Source organism: Convolutriloba macropyga, chromosome 4 (assembly GCF_964194025.1).
Source record: "Convolutriloba macropyga chromosome 4, txConMacr16.3, whole genome shotgun sequence".
Classification (NCBI taxonomy): domain Eukaryota; kingdom Metazoa; phylum Xenacoelomorpha; order Acoela; family Convolutidae; genus Convolutriloba; species Convolutriloba macropyga.
The window spans coordinates 26315856-26337460 of record NC_134471.1 but is presented as its reverse complement, the minus strand read 5'-3'; the positions used below and the strand labels follow the sequence as shown (position 1 = coordinate 26337460).

Sequence of the window (21605 nt, the reverse complement as noted above, 5' to 3'; positions counted from 1 at the left end):
AATTTATGGTGTAAAGTGCGGTTCTATAGAGTTTTACCGCCCACTCAGCACCTGCCCTCGCCCCACTCACCCCCACTCTACCCTTTTTCCCTTCATCAACCCTACCGCACCTCATTCAACCGGGCACACGACCCTTCCCCGTTCACTGCTCATCATGCACTTCTCACCCAACTCCTCAATTAAACTTAAGCTAGCCTTATTAGGCCGCAGTTAGCTGCTGACGAAGCCAACCGCTTGTCAGTCGTCTGAGAGCAATTTGCCCTAAATTAGTGGTTTATGTTCGCAATTTTTACTTTTGAAAAAATCTGAAGTGTCTTTTACTTTTCTACGCCTTCTTGAGTCAATGATCTGCGATAATATTTTATGCGTGGAATTTGCCTATTGAAGACAAATATGAGAAGAATTGATGAGAAGAAGAACATACGATCAGTATTTATGCAATTGACTTTGCTGAAACCAGTTTAATGTAGATCTTTTAAGAAGGGAATCTTTATTATGTTAAAATGTTATCTCAGACTGAAGCATTTCGTTTTACAAAAACAAATTTTATTTTTAGCAATTTTATTAGTTAATGTAATTGTTGCTTCAAAATTTTATTGCTGCGATTTGGCATGATTTTTGTTCTCTTTTAATAATTAAGGACTAAAAATATTCAAAATAGAGTTATTTGAGGTCTGTGAGACTGGAATACTGAGTGTGATTTTGTAATCATAAAACGAAAAGTGTCTCTATTGCAATTGGATTTCAAAAATTTTTTTAAATCAAATTGCTATATTTTTACGTGATACTGTTAAATTCAATGCTAGTTGTCCTAAACTCGGTTTTATCTTATTTTTCGATCTTTATGCGCATTCCCTGCTTAGCACATTTTTCCCTGTTTATAGAAATCTTATTTCCCCGTTAGTGCAAAGAATTCGGTTCGATTTTAACTAGGGTTCTGGACAATGTAATATTACTAAAAGTTAACTCCACATTAGAGTCTTTGAGTTTCTCCATAAGTCTAAGTCTAAACTGGGACTATCATACCATGCCATGGACGAGTTGTACAAAACTAACTTTTTAGTTCTTCTTAATTTCTCTCTGGCGAACAAAATTATGTTCGTACCTGATCAAAGTGGGGAGAATTAAGGCTATTCTGTACTGAAAATTGCGACCATCCATTCACAAATTACTAGAAATGCCAAATGTACGGGTTGAAAATGAGATGGACTGCTAACGTCATAATCATTAAACTGTTATTTATACTGTTGATAACCATATATATGACAACCAACTTAATTATCGATTCAAATTCTCAGTTTAAAAATATTTCTATACTTTTCCACATTCTAGAGCTCAAGAACGTGCATTTGGGCCTGACAACCGGGCGATAGACTCAATGAGGAGCGGAGAAGCCAAGTACCTGCCACCAGAGAAACCATCTGGAGGTGTGAAGAGATCCAGGTCCGTTGGGAGTCTGGTAGATGCATTGAGTACCACAAAAGACCTCGAAGAGGAGAGGAACACGCAATTGAGAACTATCGAGGTACGTTTACAGGAATTATTGTTGTTGTCATACTTTTCTGTCAGTGTCTGAAAATTTTAAGAGCTGTTAGCATTTACAGCTGTTACAATTTTTAAAAATTAAATAATTGGACCAATTAGCACTAGCTACTGCTAGTAAATAGGGTCTTTATGTGGTTCGTTAAGAAACCGTGGCTTGCGCATGTTTATATTTGAGCGCAACGTACCCGAGGTTTTGACCTAGACTTACTTGGTGCTCAAAAGATAACAAAAAAATTGTCGATTGAAAAGCAGATTCAATCGAATCGAGCACAGGAGTTGTTCAAACGAAACAAAACTTAACATGGACAGTTTACTATACAAGTTGAGTCTATATTAAAATGTATTCCTGTCTAGTTTGTTTATAAAATTTTGCTATTAACTTAAAATATAAATTCCAAAATATTTAAGGTGTGTGCGTTCAAAAAAGGCGAGGTCTGTGTTAAAGGCGAGGTCAGACGAGGTCATTGAATTTTGTCTGGCCTCAAGTTTTGAATGACTGTCGTTAAGTCGCAGCGTAAATTAGTTCTGCGGCATGGCACTCCATTCCATTGGTTTAACCGTAGCCGATTTATGTCATACTCGAAAACTACAGAGCTTCATTTTAAAATTCTATCCTAATTTTGTTTTAGAAGTCCAAGAAAACTGAAGTGATTTCTTTCTAATTTGTGGGACAATCTTTTGTGAACAACATGGAACTTTTTGCTCTGTTTTATTAACAAAGTTATATAGATTCCATAAACTACGTTTTGAGGTTTCCCCCTGTTTTCCAATGCTATGTAAGTCACTTAATTTACACCACACATCATAGTACTGATACTGTCCATTTCACTTGACTAGGGCCCTGGGAGATATTGATGACCTGTCGAGTAGATGTCATATTATGCAACATAATTTATAACATACGAGTTGCAAACAAATGTCCATTCCACTTGAGAACAATTTATGTTAGATCAATTGTGGCTGTTAGGGTTCTATTGTGTTTAGCAAAACATAGCCCTGACCCGTGCCAAGAAGAGAGACCTGAGACGCCTGGAGGGCGACCTCAACAAACATCAATACTCCATTAGAAAGTCATTCAAAAAGTTCGAATCAGGTCAGTCAGTATTCAGAATGTTTTAGACGTACAACAGAACACATGAAGTTTCTTGGGCTGCTATTTTTGACAACATATAGAAGCATTTTTGTCAACACTGTCGATGATGAACTGCTCATTTGGGTATGTAGGCGGGCCTAAGGGAAGTTGTTTTACAGAATGATTGTCTTGTGTTGTTCACCTCTCTCCTCATGATTATGCTATGTGGGTAAAAGCTAGACGGATTTCATATAGTCGTCCATGCAGATTCGCCATCTTGTAATACGATAACTGTTGCATATCAACTGTTGATATCTGTTCATATCAATAAAGCCTTTGTTTTTTTTGTTATCATAGTTTAATGTCTTTTTTGACGTTTATATTCCAGTTTTAACTTGTATGTTGACTGTAGTGGTGTCCGGGAGGATGGACAAGAAAGACGAACAACTCAAGAGTCTGAACCAGGAGAGTGCCAGATCACAACAGGAGTATGCTCACAAAAGAAAAGAGGTCACTACTCTTATCATAAATCAATCAAATCAGAAAAGGGAAGGATAAAAAGCATGACTATTCAACTGTGTTTCTCTATTTCAGAAGTCTTCTGCGAGAAGTGTTGAGAACAGAAGCAATCAAATCAGTAGAACCAAAAATGCCAGGAAATCAGACCTACAATTGTAAGCCAAATTGTGATCATATTTTTAATACAAACCAACGAAAAAAAACCTGTTTGGCGAGAACATTATAGACCTTAAAATGATCCTTGAAGATACTTAAAACTGAAGTCGTTGATTTGGATCGAGGCTTAGGCCTCTTGAGGCAGAAACTAATAAGAATGAAATTAACGCTGACTCATCGACAAACTCGGGTTTTAATGTCGTTTTCTTTAGTATCATATTCTCTTCCTAAAGTTTATGTCCAACTCGTCAGATCTTACTGACGATATACTACAATTACATTCTCAGATAATTAAAAATTGAATGTCAAAATATAATTTAATTAAATAGCCTCTGCTAAGTTTAATTCTTTTTATGTGTACTTTTGGTTTCATTTCCTCTCAGATCAACAGTGGAGAAAGCGTACAAAGCCAAGATGGCGGAGTTAAACTTAAAACAACTTGAAATCCAACGAATCACAGACGAGTTTACGCAGAAACTCAAAAGGAAAGAAGTAAGTAATGAAACGTGGATTTCGTGATGAAATCGATGCTATTTATGATTGTTGAATTTCTTGTTCCAACGTTTTTTTCCAAAATGGTGAATATATTTGAGGCCGGTTATTTTCTTCAGTCAAAACTTCAATTTTTATTAGCGCATCGTAGAGGAAAAGAGAATCATCATTTTCTCTTCTAGCTCTTGCAGGCTGGTTTTAATGTGAATTCTTTTAATCGATTTAAATGTTTCAGTTGAAATCAAGGTTTCAGTTAATCCTTTCTATGACTTTGACTTTTCGAAAATATTATCAATATTTAAAGGTTTTACTAGTTTTATTGCTCAATTTGTTTAATCTCTTAGTCTCCTTAATGATAAGACTCATTGGAATTTTATGCTAATTGTAAGATTCTGAATTTTGATTAGGCTGCCTATCACGGGAAAACCATAGCGCCCAGATCTCACAATTCGAAAGGTTTTTAGTTTGGTGGTTCGTCTTCTTCTTAACAACAATAGATTTCCCGTACTATGCTCTTGGCTGTTCAAAAGTGTCGATGGTAAAACACTTAAAATAAGTAATTCTAATAGCTAATTACAATAACTCAATAGGCATCAGGTAACATGCACTATGACAATCAAAATAACTACCACTATAACTGATTCTAACACAAGCAACCACAAGCTTGAAACAATAACTAACTAAGTCGTTTCTCGATTCAACTCTACTATAATACCGATTGCCGCCTATACTCAAACGCAATCAAACAGCTGGAATTATCCCTCAGCTAATAACAGACTGATGAACCACAGTCTAACAACAACAATAAGTCCGAGCTTCTCGCTCAATCAGGCAAACGCTGCCAAATAACTATAACTAATCCGATTCCCTTGCTCAATCAAATAATGCAAGTTCCTGAGCCTCTCGCTCACTTGCAACAGCAATCGGTGCTCAATAACGTAACCGAACTGCAAAGACTACTCAGAGCTTCTCGCTCAATCAAATCAGGCAAACTTAGCCAAATAACTCTAATTCTATAACAGCGACTATTCAGAGCATCGCGCTCAATCGCTCCGGCAAAGTTAACGCAACGACGCTCAATAACGATTCACAGAGCCTCTAGCTCAATAATACCGACAAACTATGCCAAACAATCGAATATTAACTCGTTCACGGTTAGCAAATTCTGCGCTGCGCTTATAGTGTAAGCCGCTTATATACTGAGCCGAGCAAACAGTTTGTTTACTCAAACCAAACAACCGTCATTATTGCACAAGGTTTTCAGCCTTCTATACTGCTATTGGCTACTTCGTTGAAAGTCCGCAATACCAATGCCGTAATATGGTGACGTGTTAAATACCAACACATACTTATTAAACGTCAGTCAAGATGGCCGCCAAATTTACGTATATGTGAATTCCGGATTTTTCTGTCCTTACATGCAATTTGTTTACATAGGGGGGTTCCTAAAGTACCGTCCGCGCGCGTCCACTCACCCGCTGCAGGTTTACGGCCTGGTTGCGTCGTACGTCCGTGATAAGCGAAATAATTCAAAATGGCCGACAAATCGGTTCACGCTTAGTTCTCGGTCGATCCTACGTTTTTGGGTCTTTTGTTTACATCAGGCGGTTTGTGGGGTACGGTTCGCATTCGGCCTAATCAGGCATGAGCTCAAGGCCTTATTACACCCTGTAATAGGTGGCGTTCATGAAACTCAAAATCAGCGTTTTCGGAATTTTCCCTGAAATTATCACTTTTCCCCTATAAGTGTTAATGGCTCCCCGCCTAGTAAAGCTGTCACTACAAATTCTTGTACACAAAGAGCTTAGAGGTCCTCTAGGGTGTTGGTGATCCCGGTTGGGTTCGACAATATCGGGTTCGCAAAATCGGGGGGGGGATGGACAAATTTTCAGTCCCAACTTGTAAAAATTTTTGGATTTGACCAAAATCGGGTATTTTGTAAAACTCTAATTTTTTTCACTTATAATGCATGGCAGTTACTACTAACGGTTTTCTTCGTTGCAACAATTTACTCGCGGATTACAGCAACCTAGTATTCATTATAGAACTCAATTTCATATAAATCCCTTTAAAATGCATTGAGGTCAGTAACACGTTATCTTCGGTTTATGAACTTCAGCTGCGTAGCAATGGCCTTTCATTTGCATTTATCAGGCATCATGAGAGCTAGGATATCCATAAATATTTCTCGCAGGAAATAGAAAGAGATGGCTTAACCTTTTTATAACGACTTTCATGATATAATCATTTTCATGATAACAGTATAATGATGACATTTGTTATGACTCGAGTCTTTATGACAACAGCATGCACCGGGGTTCCGCCAACTCCCAATCAGTGCACCACAAATCCCCAATCTTTAATAGAATAGCTGCGACTTCTAAGAGTTCAAGTTAAACCGTTTCAACAAAATTAATCCGCTCTCAGTCTCTCATTACAGCCGTCACTGACCCTAATCTGCTTGTTAGCTTCTTCCCTGTCCACATTTTATTTTCACTTAAAGGTATTCAAAAGTTGTCCGTTGTTCATAGCTATTATTTTGTCACTAGTTGCATTAATTAATTGTGCGTTTAACTAAAAAAAATGTTTCACGACTAAAGTTCTAATAGTTGTGGTCTCAGCCTATTGGTTACGATTTTACATACCTCCCTTCTATACTCTTTATCCTCCTGGATAAATTTAACATCAGATCAAAATGCACTATCAGTAAAATTGTAACGTTTAGCCCAAGACTTTTCGAACACACAAAAAGTTTTCGATTAGGCCAATGTTCTTCATCTTATTTAAGTGTCCAATTTAAGCTTCCGCCTCTTCATCGGCTCGCTCTATCACTTGCCTCAGAATCAAGCTCCTGAGCGTATCGTCTGCCAAATTGATCCCACTAACGTTCCCTTCCCTAAGATTGTCGTACATACTCTGAAAAAGCGCTCCCTCGGTTGGGCTCCACCACACCTTTGATATTTCTCTATATTTCTTCAACTTTGCACCTTTCTCAAAAAATCGCAGTATTTTTAGTGTTTCTTCAGAGACTCCTCCAATATTCCCATCTTTAGTTGGAGTACCCCCATTCCTTTGGAAAACATCGAGCCTGTGTATCTCGTTGGCCGTCAATGCTGGTTGTCCAATGTATGATTGATCCATATAGATGAGCACTTGGTGGATAGAATAATCCCAATGGGCAAAGAAGCACGTGTTGAGATGCCGTACTTTCAGTTCGAGCATCGCCGGGTAAACATCAGTTTTAAGGTCCCTTCCCAGTCTTCACGCTACGTTCCTGGCAGCGGCTTTGACTTCTTCTGATGAGAAGATTCCATCGTCCTGCAGTGCTTGCCTCACGCTAAACTGCGTATCCATTTATAGTTTTTGGTTTCTCCGTATTTTCTCTACGTAGCCTAGTTAAGCGGTTTCGCGATGCCAACTGAAAGATAACCGGCTTCAGACTGTTGATTCTTAACAATGATCCCTGGTTTGTTTACGTTTAACTGGCGAGTGCATATTATGCTGTTTGACATTTGCTAAACCAATACATGTTTCTATATCACCTTACCTATTTGTTTGCCGAGTCATATTTGAGTTCTAGCTTGTGATTGCTTGCTGTCAATTGGCCCTGAAGGCAACAATTTACCACTTTAGTGATATTTACAGCACAAATGGAGGTTCTTTAGCACCATGAATGAATAGAGCAAAAGTTAATGAGCAAGAAATTTGAAAAGTCTTACGGACTTCGTGAAGGACCTGGATCAAACGGGCTTTCATAAGCCACACCAAGGATCTGAGTTTCCATTGAACTAACCCACATGATTCCTCTTTCTTGTTCCTGCTTCTCCTCCCTTCTACACTCTGACTGGGTTCCCTTCATTGTTGCCCATCGGCTGGGAGACATGTTTCTCCCGTCCGGAAGTTGACCAGAATTTGGCTGGCCTGCATGTAGGGTTTGACTCCATCTGTGGTTTTGTTCCCACCCGTCCGCTGGAAGAAAGTTTTGATTGTCCGTCGCTCCTGCTTTTTGCGCAGACAGGTTCGCTGGTCTGCTTTGGTTAGGTCCTGTGGGGTTCTGTTCTGTCGTCAATTCCTCCTGGTAAGGGGTTTCCTTTTGGCAGCCGCTTCTCTCGCTACTTGCCGGATCAAGTTCCGTGCTACTACTGGAGAACAATTCCTGACTGTTAGCTACCACTGGTGCCTCCAGACCAATCGCTTCCCGCCAATGGTCAGCCGCATGCAACTGAGATTTGAACTCAATTTTATAGTCTGTGCCTGAGCCAAGATGTGCACTCAAATGTTCGACGGCTAGCTGCTCGTTCGACGTGTTAACGTCAATTAATTCTCTGACCGTAAAATTTGCTCCCTGTGGTTGTGCATCCTCCCGATTCCGACTGCCTTGCCTCTCATCTATCAAAACGGGGGAAGGGGGTGGACGCTCCCAATCTGTTGAGTAGCTCTCCTCGCAATCCGGGGTCGGAGGGCCGAAGTCAGCGTGTTCTTGGCTGTGTTGCGGCCCTTCATCAGGCCCCTCATTCGTCGGGAGTCTTGGGGATAGCTGCAAATTGCTTTGGACCAGCTCAGTTGTCTTTCCATCATCTAATTCTCCTCCTGCTGAAGCGGTGTTGTCGCTTAATCAGAGTGCAAGGCTTCCTCAGATAAGCTTTCAGGTAGGCTCCGGTAGCGTTGCCTTGCGCTCGATCTTCTTTTTTGGTGACAAACTCTAAATCGTCTTCTGCATCCTCTACTTGCTTTTCTTTCTTTCACATTTGTTCCCTTCTCCTTTGACGGACCAGCTGTCTTGTGATTGTCTGGGTTGTCTTCTTGCGTGCCAATTTGGGAGGCAAGACTTTCGCAATTCAGTCCGTCTCCGTCTGTTACTGCCACTACTTTCAGTAATGGACATTTTTGAGTGCACAACGTGATTACTTCGTCCACTCGCTCATCTCTGTGAGGAAAGGGGTAGGTTTTTATTGTCCTCTCACTGGTGGGTAGAGCTAAATAATTCATTTCTGACTCTTTACTGTCAACCAGAAAGTTTTCAGTAGACCCTCTTTGACTTCGTTGGTCCCACTGATCAGTGTTTTTGGGCTCCTCAGTCTCCAGGACTGCACTAGCTGCTGCTGCTTCAGTTCCCACTAATTCGTTGCGCTCAACCGACTCTTGCAGTCTCTCATTGATCTGCCACTCCACCACCTGCATGTCTTCCACTAGACCTGGCATGTGGCTCCAAATTCTGTCTCTAGGCAATTGAAGGTAGAACTGATCTGTCGTTCTGAACCAAAGCGCTTGAATCTTGGCGTACTCTATGTCCGCCTCGTTGAGATCAAGATTGGTGCTCCAAGCAATTACCCGCTCCGCAAAATTGGCTACCAGTTCCTCTGGTGTTTGAAAAGTTAAGTTGTCTAACTCGTGTTCTATCAGCGAGTCCAACTCATGCTCGCTTCCTTCTAGCTCCATACTCTTGGACCAGTCGATGTCTAGTACTCCAGGTTCGGCACTTGCCTCTGCTGTGTCTTCCAGTTCGAGATTGTTGAGAGTCACATCAGTCTCCTTTTCCACTTCCCTCTCAGTGCTCGGAATTGATTGTGCTGTGGAATTGCCTTTGTCTTTAGAGGAGATGGCTTCCTCTACAAGTTTTTCAGTTTCAAGTATTCTCCCTTGCAGGGTCTCATTTTCTTTGCTACGGGTTAACCACTCGCTCGATGTTTGGTACACCGCCACCTCGCTGCCATCACTTAGGGTCTTTGATTCTGGGACGAGGATTCCAGTTTCTATTTCTAATCTCTGGAGCTCCCAGACAACTTCTTCGAAATAGCTATAGTTGTGGTTCGATTCGAGCCCCTCCTTCAATTCCTCGCGAGCTTTTGTCACATCACGTCGATGGTTATGTCATCTCGTTCCCCTTCTTCCAAGCAGCTCAATTCTAAACTCCACAGATGAACACGTTGTGCGAAGTCTTCTACCATCTCATAGGGTCATGTCTTTCAAATGCGTGGATGCCTTGTTGAATGGCTTGCAGTCTGGAACTTATCTCGTCCAGGTTAGTCATCGTCTCAACATCCTGTTCGGCGTAGCTCACCGTCGGTGCTCTATAGTCTTCACATCCCTCTAAGTCCTACGGCTGCCTGTAGAAACCGGGGGCTGGTTTCGCCTCTACTTGTTCTCGCATCATTTCTAACACGTTTGTTGAGTTAAGTCCATTGTCCGCAATCCAGCGATCTACTTGCTCCAAATCCACAACACGTCCATTAGAACATGATCGAAACATTTTAGAAGAGCTGTCTACCCATCTCCAACAATTCCATCTCTTCATTCCTCTGTCAATTGTGTATTTTGTTCTCTTCGCCCTACTTGCTCGCCACTTGTCCTGGACCTGAGCCAAAGTCACACCGATCGTTGCCATCCCCCTCGCATCTGTCGTTGTTTCGATACATTATCACCACTCGTAGATTTCCGCTCCATTGTGTCCCGCTGAAGAAGAAGCCCACCCAGGAGCACCACTGTAAGATTCTGAATTTTGATTAGGTTGCCTATCACGGGAAAACGATAGCGCCCAGATCTCACAATTCGAAAGGATTTTAGTTTGGTGGTTAGTCTTCTTTTTAACAACAATAGATTTCCCGTACTATGCTCTTGGCTGTTCAAAAGTGTCGATGGTAAAACACTTAAAATAAGTAATTCTAATAGCTAATTACAATAACCCAATAGGCATCAGGTAACATGCACTATGACAATCAAAATAACTACCACTATAACTGATTCTAACACAAGCAACCACAAGCTTGAAACAATAACTAACTAAGTTGTTTCTCGATTCAACTCTACTATAATACCGATTGCCGCCTATACTCAAACGCAATCAAACAGCTGGAATTATCCCTCAGCTAATAACAGACTGATGAACCACAGTCTAACAACAACAATAAGTCCGAGCTTCTCGCTCAATCAGGCAAACGCTGCCAAATAACTATAACTAATCCGATTCCCTTGCTCAATCATATAATGCAAGTTCCTGAGCCTCTCGCTCATTTGCAACAGCAATCGGTGCTCAATAACGTAACCGAACTGCAAAGACTACTCAGAGCTTCTCGCTCAATCAAATCAGGCAAACTTAGCCAAATAACTCTAATTCTATAACAGCGACTATTCAGAGCATCGCGCTCAATCGCTCCGGCAAAGTTAACGCAACGACGCTCAATAACGATTCACAGAGCCTCTAGCTCAATAATACCGACAAACTATGCCAAACAATCGAATATTAACTCGTTCACGGTTAGCAAATTCTGCGCTGCGCTTATAGTGTAAGCCGCTTATATACTGAGCCGAGCAAACAGTTTGTTTACTCAAACCAAACAACCGTCATTATTGCACAAGGCTTTCAGCCTTCTATACTGCTATTGGCTACTTCGTTGAAAGTCCGCAATACCAATGCCGTAATATGGTGACGTGTTAAATACCAACACATACTTATTAAACGTCAGTCAAGATGGCCGCCAAATTTACGTATATGTGAATTCCGGATTTTTCTGTCCTTACATGCAATTTGTTTACATAGGGGGGTTCCTAAAGTACCGTCCGCGCGCGTCCACTCACCCGCTGCAGGTTTACGGCCTGGTTGCGTCGTACGTCCGTGATAAACGAAATAATTCAAAATGGCCGACAAATCGGTCCACGCTTAGTTCTCGGCCGATCCTACGTTTCCGGTCTTTTGTTTACATAAGGCGGTTTGGGGGGTACGGTTTCCATTCGGCCTACTCAGGCATGGGCTCAAGGCCTTATTACACCCTGTAATAGGTGGCTTTCATGGATTTGAAAATCAGCGTTATTGGATTTTCTCCTAAAATTATCACTTTTCCCCCTATAAGTTTTAATGGCTACCCGCCTAGTAAAGCTGTCACTACAAATTCTTGTACACAAAGAGCTTAGAGGTCCTCTAGGGTGTTGGTGATCCCGGTTGGGTTCGGCAATATCGGGTTTGCAAAATCGGGGGTGGGGGTGGACAAACTTTCAGTCGCAATTTGTAAAAATTTTCAGATTTGACCAAAATCGGGTATTTTGTAAAACTCTAATTTTTTTCATTTATAATGCATGGCAGTTACTACTAACGGTTTTCTTCGTTGCAACAAGCTACTCGCGGATTACAGCAGCCTAGTATTCATTATAGAACTCAATTTCATATAAATCCCTTTAAAATGCATTGAGGTCAGTAATACGTTATCTTCGGTTTATGAACTTCAGCTGCGTAGCAACGGCCTTTCATTTGCATTTATCAGGCATCATGAGAGCTAGGATATCCATAAATAATTCTCGCAGGAAATAGAAAGAGATGGCTCAACCCTTTTATAACGACTTTCATGATATAATCATTTTCATGATAACAGTATAATGATGACATTTGTTATGACTCCAGTCTTTATGACAACAGCATGCACCGGGGTTCCGCCAACTCTCACTCAGTGCACCACAAATCCCCAATCTTTAATAGAATACCTGCGACTTCTAAGAGTTCAAGTTAAACCGTTTCAACAAAATTAATCCGCTCTCAGTCTCTCATTACAGCCGTCACTGACCCTAATCTGCTTGTTAGCTTCTTCCCTGTCCACATTTTATTTTCACTTAAAGGTATTCAAAAGTTGTCCGTTGTTCATAGCTATTATTTTGTCACTAGTTGCTTTACTTAATTGTCCGTTTAACTAAAAAAAGAAGGTTTCACGACCAAAATTCTAATAGTTGTGGTCTTAGCCTATTGGTTACGACTTTACACTGATAATGTTCAATTCGAATGTCCAATTGTATTCTTCTTTTCTGTTATCGTCTGTTTTTTCTTTGACTTATACGCTTTTCGTTTTCAAAAGATTTTACTGATTTTTATATTAGAAGTTGTTGTACTTAGTACTATTTAATAACTTAATCTCTTTATTGGCAGATTACTTCAGTTGCTGATGGATACTAGCTGAATCAAATTAGTCACTTGAAAGAACATCAATTAATTTTAAAACTTTGACAGCTACTTTTCGAAAGTTTTCCTGTCATCGCCCTTGCTTTCTTGCCTTTACATTAACAGTTCGCCGCTACAGCCTATGTTGGAATCATTAATAATGAATTTCCCGAAATGATTTGGATTCATAGTTGTCTGTCGGATAAGAATGTTGAAGGAAAGAATGAACTCTGTTCTGAATGAAGGACGAATGTTCTGAATCAGAGAGTTCCTGTCTGCTGAGTGCCCGTTTAACACATCTGCACTATTTCTCTGCATTATTCCTAAGCGCTGCAACGTTTGTTTTTTTGGACGCCAAACAATTGGCCCTTAGTGAATACTGGAACGAGGAAACAATTAATCAGAACACACACTGGATGCGGTTTTTCTTATGGATTGCGGAACTTGTTGCAGATGGGCCAGCTCTTGATTAAACTCTTTCAACATTAATCATTATGTTAATCCCATGATTCACATGATCTAAGCCCAAATATCTTGATTTTTCGTATCTGACGTTATGGTTGCTTTATTGATAGTTATCAGATTGATTTCAGCGAAAACATAACTTAAATTTTATTTTAAAAATGAGACGCCAGTTTTTCAAAACCCATAACTTTTTTGTGGTCCACAGACAAAATACATGAGCTAAAGAAGACTTCTGGTAAAACATTTACGTAGACTGAGATTATCAAAACAGCGAAAACTGATCCTTTTGTCCACAACTGCGTAGATTTACGAAAGTTGACATAGCATTTGGCGAGACTTGTTCTGTTGCCGATCTGTTATCTAGAATTTGTAAAATTGCATAAAAATCTCCTCAAAATCATTACAACAAAAATTATAGATAATGATACTGTACTTGATCGGAAGAAATGCTTGTCAAAATGCATTTTGTTGCGATATGTGGGAGACCGAAAGTTGGTTGATTGATCACCGCAAATTCCATGCTTTCTTCTGGCTCTGGAGTAAGTTTTCTAACTGTTTATATACCTTTGTTTCACACTAAATCAAGTGACTTTAGCATCTCTATTGTTCGATAACTATTAGCCTCAAGTCTGCTGTTGTTTTAAACAGGTAATGTGAACTTATTCTATAGGGATTCTCAAGAACTTGGAGAAAGAAAAATGCAAACACTTTTGTTTTCAAACTTCTGTAGGACAGCTTTCTGTTTTCACTTCACACAATTTGAATAGGTAATCTTTGTGAAATAGAAAACTTTGTTTTATGATGTTACGACACCGTTGAACAGAAAACATTTTTTATGATGAGCTTAAATAATACAAAACTCAATCATTTTGTGACTCTAGGACGCCTCAATTGAGAAAAAACTCGAAACAAGTTTTGTGCAGAAAAGCTAATTCATTTCTATCTACTAGGAAATTTCTAGCACGTTTGTTAACCGGATCTTGAGTCAAACTGATTTGTAAAGGTTCCATCAGTCTGGCGAATTAGTAATGACCAAAGAAATGAACAACTTAACATTTAATTCTGAATGTGTTTTCAACTGTTTTTTCTCTGTTTGAGTTCTTAAGTAAATCATTATTGTCATATCCAGTCAATTTTTTGCTATTTCTAGCGTGTAAACTGATCGTAGCAATAGGTTTGCCATATTACTGTCTGTTTTTGTTTTAATATTTTATTTTATTATTTTTTAATGAAATTACTTTTTAGTTTTCTTTGATACCATTTGCTCTTCTTGAAAGAGTTCTGTTAAAACCTTTTTGGCACAGCAAAATAATCTACAATGCCTGTGGTTTTATAACTGTAAAATTACATCAAAATTACATTTGGGTTATAAACTTTTCTGTTTTCACATTTAAGAAAGTGGTAATCGATGTTGCTCAGAAAACTTGCTTCAGTTTGAGCTTGGTAGAAGTGTTAGTCAAAACAATTTGTCCTCCCAGAACAAATATGAGACGTACTAGCCTTATTTTTAATGTTTTTTTAACAAAAAATTAACCTAATTTGCTTGTATACATATACTTGTTGTCATTTGGGTAAAATCATCAGTCAATGTAATGATATGGTCTATGCCTTGTCTTTTTCTAACTCAAGTGTGAGCTTTTTTCCTATTTTTTAATTTGTGACCGCTATATTTCTTGCTTATTTAAAAATAGTTTGTATATTTTTTGAGAAGTCCCAAGCAAGACCAAATGTTGATCTTGCAAGAATCTGGCAGACTGAATGAAAATATTGCAAGACTCGGTCTGGCAGATTGCCGTTACTTAGACTCAGAATCGAAAACAAATTCAAAGCAGAATTCTATCAAGATATTCAACTTCATGCTAGAGCAATTGACAGATAATGTGATACTCCACCAAATTTCTATCAACTGTGTTTTGTAGGAGGAAGAATTCAAGCTGAAGAAAGAGTTGGGAGACTTGAGTATGGCTGTGGCTTTTGAACTGAAAAAGAGAGGCACCCTCGACGAATCAAATGACAAGTAAACTCCATTTGTTATTATTCTACGATTATATTATGAGCACTGATTACTCTCTCATCATGTATCAAAGGCTTAATAAGTACCATAACGTTGTAACGGAAGTGAACTTTTGAAAGTCTTCGAACATGCAAATGAACATCAATTTGATCATTTCCATCGATCGTCAATGCATTTTCACCTAGTGCATATTTTGAGGTTGAAGTTTGACATCTTTCCATTGCTTTTAAAACAGTCAGTTACGTTGTAACTTTATGGGGCTGACTAAGAATCTATATAACAATATTACCTAACACCATGACCGAAAAAATTACAAGTCAAAGAACTTGAGTAGAAATACTGAATAAATTTTAGATGTATGACATTTTGGAGTTTTTGTTTTTGCGGTGGTGTTAAAAGCCATAATCCATTCAATTTATTTACATTTTTCTGATACCGTTTGTTCTCAAAAGTGATTTTAGCTACTTATTAGTTTTAAATTCGGGGCACGAAAACAGTACAGGAGTCGGAAAATGGCTGATTGCTTTCGTTTTAGGGAAGTGCAGAAGTTGATGAGGAGGAGGGAGAAGGAAGACATGGAGTTAGAGAGTGGATACGAAAGCTCTAGAGAGTAAGTACTACACTAACAGTCCCACAATGTTACAAGCTTTTACCCATTCCTGTCTTGTCTCAGGTAATACCCGCAGATGTTGCAATCAGGAGTTAGACTTGCACTTGGAAACTAGTGTTTTGTAAAATTATTACCAAAGTTTCTTTGCTGTGCTAACTAATGACAGTTTATGGTTACTTGGCTGATTTTTATATTTGCATATATTATTTTAGTAAGTCGATGAAGATGAGGAAGCGAACTGAGAACGAGAAGCAGTTGTTCACACGTGCACTTGACAGTCGCACCAGAACCACAAGCCAAAGACAAAGAGAAAGTAGGCTCCACATTTTATTTTATTCTTCTCTTGATATAATTTTTGGAGTCCCATTTTGACCAGTTCGAATCATATGTAGTAAAAGTTGAATGTCCTATAAGTTGGGAGCGGAAACAGCACAGATAGCTTTTTGCTGTTCTCCTACAGTCAACGCGAAGAGGCTTTGATAATAAAGAAACAAAAATAGTCCATGCGGATATACAACCTCTAGAATTTACGATGAAGTATTATATTTGCTTATAGCACTAGTGCTAGTGAAATGCTAGTTTGTTTTTCAAAAAGTTTTTCCTGATTAAACTTTAAATTACATTGGTTAACCAAAATCAACAGAACAAGCAACTAGAATCAGTCTTCGGCTAAATCTAGTCATCTTTCTCCAATATTCCATTCCAACATTTATTGTTTCTACCTAGGACCCTCAATTAGCAAAAAGAAACTGTAGAAATAGAATCTTTTAAAAATTGGACACTTCGAAGCCAGATAAATGCTGAATTTCCAGACATTTTAGATCTTTTATTCAATTAGTTTTGATTCATGGTATATGAATAACTTCATTTGTCAGGAAATTTTTAAAGACTTTGTGCAAAGAATATTATAAAGCAGATATTAACATTTGAAGAGCTTAAAAAACTATTCCATTTTTCGAATAAAACTGTAGAACTTAAACATTAGGAACTACAGAAAACAGAAGTTAAAGAAAGTTCGAATCATCTTGATATTTCTTAATAATTTCAAGAAAATTAATTACGTATTCATACACAAAATGCAAAACCGGATTGAATACTTTGGACCTAAATTATGCGGTACGCGAAAACAATAACCCTTGAAATCTGGCCAAGTTTGGGCCCTTAAAGGTATTTTTCACCATTGATTTAATTTAAACCTTGCTAATTTAAACCATTGGATTCAATTATGTCAATATATGAACAGAATTGCTTAGTATGTATGCGGCTGGTTTTCGGTCAATTTTCGTGACCCAAGTTCCGAATTTTGGTTAAAGTTCCTAATTTACAGATTTCGCTATTCTCAGCGACAGCATTCTTTCCATAGTTTTTGTTTTTCTAACTTCCTAGCATAGTTCGATAAAGTTGGTATAGAATAAGAGAACGAATAACAAAATTGGAAAACAGTTATGTGACGGTTTTTAGAATACACTTTGCTGGGTTCTAAGCTTGATTCAGATAGGAATCAGGCCTGTTGTATCTTCGCAATCTTTAATCTATATGTCTAAATTTATTATAGCTGGCTTTAATACTGCATAGCTACCTTAAAAAATATGGCTTTAGAGAGATCAACCTTTCAATAGGCTAAGTTGATATCTCGTCGGATATGGACATCAAAGAGGGTGACGGCCGACGCCTTCAAAGGTGTTGAGCCTTCTGATGGTAAGGTTGCCTGCTCTTTAAAGTGAAGGCTTGGCTAATGGGACTATCCCATGTAGCATGAAAGGGCGAATCAAGCAGGCAATTAAAAGAGTGTGCAGAAATACTGAATTACTAGATGGGCAATAGATCTTTCGTTCTTTTTTCAAGTGATCGATACTCGTCTGACTCAGTTCTGGGCAGAACAACGGCGGGCTTCTTTTCACCGGCAATGCTTATTAGTTCTTAGGGCTATAGATTGATCAATTATTTTAACGTGATTGTATAGTTGACATTTTTCCATTATTAGAGCCAACATTTTTAGAGTACTTGTTTCAAATTCGTTAGTGAATGGATGAGATTTGGTGGAATTTGCTTTTTCGTGTAATATACAAATTTTTGCTTTCAAGTTTGAATCTTAAGAGCAGTAGAAGGGACAAGCATAACGTTGTTTGTTACCCAGGATAATAAATTTGTGAAGTTATCACTTCGCTTGTTTTATAAACGATTCTTTTTGTTGGGATTTGAGTAGGAAAGACCCACTATTCAGATTTTCAAATTCTTCGAATATTCATGTCCAATTTTTTGCGTATTCTTTTTGCCCAATTGAGCTGGTTAAATTATTTTATCTCTCAAATCAATCTTTGAATCAGAAAGATTTTTTTGACTTTTTCTGAATTATTTCTAGCTGAGTAGTTTTTCTTTTTCTTTTTTGAGTACTTTTTTCTAATATTGAATACCAAGATTACTGCTCAGAGCCTTCGCAGTGTTCTTAGTTTCTTTCATAAACACCGGTAGTGGGTAAAGGTGACGAAAAGTATTCACTCTTTCGAATGTTAATTCATCATAATATCGATAAGGCAACTGTATTCAACTACGCATTAAGGCCAACGGCCCATGTCAATGGCCCGGCAAATCTAGCTTGATCTTTTTTAGCAGGTATTTTGTCTGAGCTCAGATTGGTCACCAACACACTTTCGAAACATAAAAACGTTCAGCCTAAAAAGAGCGCAATCGATTTAGTATAATCGTAGGCTCAACGAAAATTATGTTGAACGAACTTTTTCCGAGCACTCTACGTATAAGAAGTTAAATGTTTAAGAAATTACGTAATCTTTTGTTCATTTCTCGCTTTATTCAAATAGCGCATTCAATCTTCGCTGCTCTTTTATTTACTCAGTACCATCGTCGCACGGTTTCAAATGAGATAAAGATATTCAATCATTTGTCGCATGATTGCAGGTCAAACAAAAAGATATTGAACAATCGTCGTACGATTGCAATTCAAGAAAAGATATTTTCTCGCTGATAACGTTTATTTACTTAGTAACATCCTCCGGCCCAGAAGAAGATGTTGGGAGAATCGGTACTAGCTTAACGAGTGGGCGAACGAGCGATCTGGAAGACGTGCGTACGACGGCGGAGCGGGCGACGCTGTCGGATCCGTAACGGAGTTCTTCGATCCGAGCAGTTGGATATTAACCCCTAGGGTTGCTTTCTTCAACGATCCACACTAAATCACCAGCCTTGAGGTGATGCTCCGCAGGCGTCTGCCACTTAGCTCTGCGGTTCAGCGCAGATACATACTCCTTAAGCCAACGTGCCCAGATTGCATTGGCGTATGACTGTGCACGGGCGTACCGCTTACGATGATCGAACTCGTCGACTCCAACGATGGACGGAATTCTGGTTGCTTGGTTACCGAGTAGAAAATGATTAGGTGTTATTGCGCCTAGGTCGGACGGGTCGGCGCTTACGGGCGTTAAGGGACGCGAGTTTAGTGCGTATTCGACCAGACAAAAAGTAGTGTTCAACACCTCATCTGTGAGGCGACGCGTACCGAGGATAGTGTACAGTACTCTTTTAAAACTACGAACTAACCTCTCCCAGATGCCACCTTGGTGTGGCGCACTGGGTGGATTGAACCTCCACTTAATACCCTTATTGGTAAGTTCGGCAGCGATGTTAAGCGTATTCCATTTTTCCACACATTCACGGAGCTCTTTCTCCGCTACAATGAAGTTCGTACCGTTATCCGACCAAATCATAGCAGGAGTACCCCGACGGGAGACGAACCGCTCAACTCCCATTACACAGGAACTAGTGTCCATGGACGGGACAATTTCAACATGGACAGCACGAGTAGTGAGACAAGTGAAGAGAAATCCCCACCTCTTCTCGGTAGTCCGACGAACAGTGACGTAGAATGGGCCGAAGTAATCAACCCCGGTGTTGGTAAAGGGAGGAGACTTGTATGCGAGTCTCTCCTTTGGTAGGTCTGCCATGATAGGTTGAATGGTTGCTGCACGGAACTTTCTACACAAGACGCAGTTTGATTTGATGGAACGCAGTGTGGAACGTAGTTTTAGGATGGCATAACGTTCTTGTACCTTTGACCTTAAGTAATCGATGCCCTGATGATGGTTCTTAAAATGAGTATGCCGCAGAAACAGTTGAACAAAAGTATGACGCGCATCCAGCACGATAGGATGCGTAGTGTCAAAGTCAATTTCCACTAGCCGTCGGAGTCGACCAGAGGAACGGATGAGACCATGAGGTCCAATAAACGGAGTAAACTGAGCAATGCGGTTGCTCTTCTTAACGGATTTGTTGTCAAGAAGATCCTTTCTTTCAGTATTAAAGGACTCTCCTTGAACTAAGTACTGGAGATGACGCTCGGCTTCGTCAAGCTCAACAGGGTCGGCTATGCTGCCGTCTACGGTACGGTAACTTTCATGAGATGGTAAAAGACGGAGCACATATGCGGTGACACGAAGTAATTTTTGATAAGAACTGAACTTATCAAACGGGATCAGATTAATGCTTTGTTCCTTTGGGGAATTGGTTACAGATGCGGCTAAATATGAGATGGTGTCATCATCTTGTTCCTTGGTTACAGCGCCGAGCTTGATGTTATCAACGACGTCAGTATTTGGTACAAAAGGGAATTGCTTAGTTCTCAAGAAGTCAGGACCCCTCACCCAGCTACTTGATTGCAAAATTTCAGCGGACATGCCACGCGTGCCAGCATCTGCCGGATTATCACAAGTGGCGACGTGGTTCCATTGGTCAACGCTGGTGTTCTCCAGGATTTCACTAACACGATTTGCAATGAAGATGGGGTGTTTGTTTGTTGAGTTTATCCACTGCAAGACGATGGTACTATCTGTCCACATAAAGACTTTGTCCACAGTCACCGTTAATGCTCGACAGATTTCCCTTTTTAAACGGGCAGCGAGGAGAGCGGCTTCTTGTAATTCCAACTTAGGAACTGTCATTACCTTCATAGGTGCAACACGGGCCTTGCCCAAGACAAACGCCAGCTCTGTTATAATCTCCCCGGAAGTGCAAGTTACTTGAGCCCTAAGAAATCCTACTGCACTGAATACGTCTTGCGAGCTATCACCAAACATGTGGAGTTCAAGATTTTGGGATGGTCCTGAAAAGTAACTTCTCGGTATAGTGATCTTAGCTAACCGCGGCAGTTCAACACACCAGGCGAGGAATCTGTCAACTGTGTCTTTAGGTAACTCGTCATCCCAACTTTGTCCATTGACACGCCAAATGTCTTTCAAGATTAACCGAGCACCAACAGTGAACGGTGCGACAAACCAATTGGGTCGTAGACCTTTGACACAAGACTTAGGACCAAGCGCTGTGTTAAACTTTTCGTGATGGTGCTGTTTGTACCCCTGCTCACAACCAGAGTATCGTTGTTGTGATCCCACTTAAGTCCAAGCACGTGCATTGATTCCTCCTTGGATGAAACTATGACCTTCGGTTCAGTGGATTGAGCAGACCCATCAATTCGGTCAGCCAGATCTGGTACATTGCTTACAAACTTAGTAAGCTTGAACCCACCTAGATAGAGAAGATGTACCAATTCCTTCGACCTAATGAGGGCCCTCTCGGGGGATTCCACTGAGTCTAAGTAATCGTCCATGTAGAAGTTCTCAAGGACGGCTTTTGCCGCTTCTGGGTACTCCTTAGCATTATCACTTGCCGTGCGTTGAAGTGCGTAGTTGGCGCAGGTGGGCGAATCTTTTGCCCCAAAGATGTGGCGCGTATACTGGTGTACCACAACATTTGATGTGGGGTCCTCCCGCCACAAAAAACGCAATGATGGTTGATCACATGG

General features: G+C 39.8%; 1 protein-coding gene across 1 annotated transcript in view; it reads left to right on the top strand.

Moving 5' to 3' along the window:
- LOC142337557 (uncharacterized) overlaps window positions 1–21605 on the top strand; it is a 48623-nt gene that overhangs the window by 10087 nt on the left and 16931 nt on the right. The window contains exons 2-9 of the mRNA XM_075386872.1: window positions 1333–1525; window positions 2530–2638; window positions 3030–3127; window positions 3212–3291; window positions 3676–3784; window positions 15089–15186; window positions 15719–15793; window positions 16006–16106. Of these exons, the coding sequence (XP_075242987.1) occupies window positions 1333–1525; window positions 2530–2638; window positions 3030–3127; window positions 3212–3291; window positions 3676–3784; window positions 15089–15186; window positions 15719–15793; window positions 16006–16106 (863 nt within the window). The remainder of the gene's footprint in view (window positions 1–1332; window positions 1526–2529; window positions 2639–3029; window positions 3128–3211; window positions 3292–3675; window positions 3785–15088; window positions 15187–15718; window positions 15794–16005; window positions 16107–21605) is intronic.